A 4,087-nucleotide genomic window follows, 5' to 3' on the forward strand; every position below is an offset into this window, starting at 1 on the left:
AATATATTTATGTTTGTGGTTGTAATGTGACAAAATATGGAAAAGTTCAAGGGGTATGAATACTTTTGCAAACCACTGTATATATATACACATTCAGGCCAAGAATTCAGTTGGAATTTTTCAGTAATTTTTAGTGTGGAAAGGGCAACATGCAATTAGCTTTCAGGATCTTTTTCTGTATTATTTTCTTATTTTAGAGTCAAATAGTTGAATTTTTAGTGTTTTTTTTTTTTACTTGATTTGCTTGATTGTGATCAGAAACATATCTTTTAAAAAGTTGATGGTAGAGAGTAAGGCAGAAGTTAAAAATGTTAAAAATGAGTCTCTGAATTTATTCTATTTTTTTCTTTATTTGTCAGGTTATGATTGCTAAATGCTACATAAAGCAAAATTTGGAAAATATCATTTGTGTTTTAATAAGAATAATTTGTTTTTTAACAAATTTTCAGTATTGACAGAAATTGGCTCTAGGCTTGGGCCAAGCTTTGAATTTTAGCCCCCTTGTTTATCTGAGTTTGACACCCCTGCTCTATAGTTTTCACAGCTGAAGGAATCATAGAATCAATTAGTTATTGTCAAGACGAGTCCTAAAACATGACTACTGCTTCTTTGCCGACCATTTCTCTATTCAACTCACCCAATGTTTCTTAGACCCTATAAAAATCTGCTTTCAGGGGTGCTTAAACAAAAACAAAATAAAATCCATGATTTTATTTTTTAATCAGTCAACTTTATTTTTCCATGACATCCACATTTTAGATTGATGTTTTAGTCTTTGTTCAACAAAGTGCATTGATCAGTTGGCAGAAGTTCGTGTTCTGGTGGAGAAGTCCGCATGTTGCAAATGTTCTTCTTCACGTGGGCCATTCAAAGATTAAAAGTCACAGCTGGCATTCGGGTTGATAAAAACAGGAAGTACGGCACAAAACGTGGAGAAGAAAAGAGCAGAACGGTTCAGAGTGGGTGAATTATGAAAGCCAGGAGCCACAAACAAAGATGGGCCATTTTTATCAAAAAGGTCACCACCTGGTAAGGTTGATAATCAAGACTCCTCAAAGAAACAAAAATGAGAAATCTGTTTTAGTTCAACAAAACTGCCTTTTACAAAAAGCTACTTGTAACAAATGCCACCTGGCTACTCTGCACAGTTTTTATTATTTTCTACAGCACGTCTCAACACATTAGATATAAAAATTAAGTCAATGTGGCAGTTAAAAGTGGGTTAGGGCAGTTTGGGATTTCACAACCATCGGTTTCTGGAGAAGTCCAGTGGTGAGACGCAGTCCGACGAGGCTCGGAGAGGGAGGTGGGAGGTCAGGGGTCAGGGGGGGAGAGATGGAACATTGTGGCTCCTTCAGGCTAGAAAACAAGACAAACAGACGAGAGGGAGAACGAGGTCACACATTTGCTGCTTGTCGGCGGCAGCCACCACCACCTCTGCGTCTAAACGTGCCACCCAGCGTGCCCCTCTTCTCCGGGGCGGCACATCTGAGAGCTCGCTTAGCAGCTTCTCCTAACGAGGCATGACAAGGGCTCAGACGAGGCAGCTACATGACAGGAGAGGGACCAGTTTCGCCCCCCATTCCTTCACTGATTGTTTCTTAAAGCTCCTCCTGCAGCAGGTCACAGATTACCMAGACACACAGAGCAGAACTAAAGATCTGGTTTTGAAGATTAAAATTATCATCATCATCATCATGATAACTAAAACTTCCTCAGAGATGAAAAAAAGGGAACTGTATGATGATTTTGTTGTGGCTCAGGGTGATCCCCAGGCACTCACTGAGGCTGCTTTTAGGTGGAGTATCCACATTATTCTGTGTAAAACTGGAAGTGAAGCAAGAGTAAAATATCAACTGTACTTGGACACTAAAGGTAAGGCAAGGACAGTCTTAGGCTTGGTGATATTTATACACTGTAAATATAAAAAGGCAATGGCATTTTTCTGTAATAAAAGCTGCTGCTGCACAGGTACATTAGGAACTGTTGCCACAGTGACAGGTTGAGTAATTGTGTAATTACGCATTTGCCTTTAGATTTGACAACAAAGTCAAAGAGGCAAACAAAATTCTAAATACAGGTTTATCTTTTTAATTAATGCGGTTACATAAAGGCCAAGTATAAAAGCAGCAGGAAGAGGGTTCTGCTCCTTCATTCCACATGATGCTGTACTACTGGCCCCCGGTGGTGGAGCAGCGCCACTGAAGCCAGTAAAGAAAAGTAAAGAATAGTGTTTTTTTTTTTTTTACCAGAACAAGCCGCCATCATCGCCCCACTTTAAATTACTCAGCCTCTTCCTCCTGTAAAACACAAACAAATAATGTCTTTACGTGCAACACAAAGAAGCGAAAGACGGCAAAAAGAATCCTAAGAGTTTCTTGTTGTTTTAAAGGTGACTGGTTTTCTTTTTCTTGTTTTAGAATCATTTTGCTTCTTATTTAAGAAGTTTCCTCAGTTCAAACAGAAAAAAATAGTCCAACTGCAGTGAGCTGACACGAATGTTCATATTTGGACAAAGAAAGATGATTTTTAAAAAAGTCATCTATGTCCAAAAAAACATTAAACCAAGGAGGAAGTCTGCCATTTCTAATTTGCCAAAATACATAAATAGAGCAACTCACAGCAGTTTTAAAGTGCCTGTGACATCAAATTTTCGTAATAAATGTGAATGCATTTTTGGAAAGTAAACATTGATAACATATTGCGCAACGAATTTCACGCTGTTGAGATGAACAGTTGTTGAGATATTTTGCATGTGAAGAAACAGGAAGTGATGTCACAGGGGAATGTCTGCATGTAAACAGAGCGTTGCTACATTATTAACAGGCTAAAGAAGAATCTGATGTTTCTTTAAATTATTTTGAGTCACTATCGGAGATGAAGAAGAGTTTAAATAAGATTGTTTCAATAAACAAAGACTAGAGATTTTCTTGACTTAAAGAGTTCCCCTTTGATGTCACTTCTGTTTCACTTTGCTGAGCCAAATTCAAGAGAAATTATGCCAATTATGAGACAAAATGGGTAAAATCGAGCATATTATGGGAATTTTCTTAAATATGTTTTCTTTTACTTTTTGTATTTGAAGTATAAGCATGTCACAGGCCCTTTAAAATCTGGTTATTTGTTTATTTGTTTCAATTTGAATTGAGAAATCTCCATGAATGAGCAGCAGAATGGCTAAAAAAACGAGAAATGATGCCCAGTTCCCATTGGGGGAAAAAAAGGATCAGCAGGAGAGTTTGACTGCAGGACAATGATAAGATCCAAAGAGCAAAGAATATTAGTTTGTTCTTTACTGTTAATTTCATGAATAAATCAGGGTACAACAATCCAAACGCCTTTTTTTTTTCAAGAACATTCTTCTTTTATACATCATACTGATAGTTTCCCCCMAAAAAAACTAAACAAAGGCCATGCAAGATGTTTATCTTTTGTCTGTGTTCACGTCCCGTACCGATTCTACCTCTCAACACAACAAAGAACATTTTACAGGCACTTCAAGCACAGGTAATAAGACTTCAGGGGTGTAAAACTGCTTGACCACAGTTTTCAACAACTCGTCATCTTCTTCCGTAGACACGTTCGAAAGAAAGACAGAGGCGCTCTGTGAGCTCGTCCTCCAAATGTAATGAGGGTGAGTGTTCTTCATGTTAGTGGTTGCAGTGATCAAAAGTTTAAAATGGGGAACAAGTAATCAGAGACATGCAATGTTCAGCTAATGATTCATGTCTGTTTTATTATGTTGAAGTGACTTCAGCAAGATTATCTTCTATTAATTTAAGTTTATAATTTAAAGTTTGAACCATTAAGGGATGTGTGAATGATGATAGTTTTATTAAACTCACACTCCCCAAGGGATTGATGGGCAATTTGTGACTGATTAATTTAATTTTAGATACAGTTTTATATTTTTTTATTTGTGATGAGTCGTTTACTTTCAACAGTGAGAGAATCAATAAGTCTGTATTTAATACTGTATGTGCCTCGCTCCAGTAGTATAAACAAATATTAACATTTTAGGCATTCCAATGCTGATGTAAGAGGGACCACCCCACCCCCCCCCAGGGGGTATGACCATGTTATATAT

General features: G+C 37.3%; 1 protein-coding gene across 8 annotated transcripts in view; it reads right to left on the reverse strand.

The window, feature by feature from the left end:
* Positions 1 to 1,270: 1,270 nt before the first annotated feature.
* The window catches only part of sh3bgr (SH3 domain binding glutamate-rich protein), a 19,925-nt gene continuing 17,108 nt past the window's right edge, over positions 1,271 to 4,087 (reverse strand). For all 8 annotated transcript variants that reach the window (XM_014015037.1, XM_014015035.1, XM_014015034.1 and 5 more), the window contains 2 exons: positions 2,250 to 2,300; positions 1,271 to 1,359 (listed from right to left, as the gene is read on the reverse strand). In XM_014015037.1, coding sequence (XP_013870491.1) covers positions 2,283 to 2,300 — 18 coding nt within the window. In that variant the 3' untranslated portion in view covers positions 1,271 to 1,359; positions 2,250 to 2,282. The remainder of the gene's footprint in view (positions 1,360 to 2,249; positions 2,301 to 4,087) is intronic.

The sequence above is a fragment of the Austrofundulus limnaeus genome, unplaced genomic scaffold (genome assembly GCF_001266775.1).
Source record: "Austrofundulus limnaeus strain Quisiro unplaced genomic scaffold, Austrofundulus_limnaeus-1.0 Scaffold122, whole genome shotgun sequence".
NCBI lineage: Eukaryota > Metazoa > Chordata > Actinopteri > Cyprinodontiformes > Rivulidae > Austrofundulus > Austrofundulus limnaeus.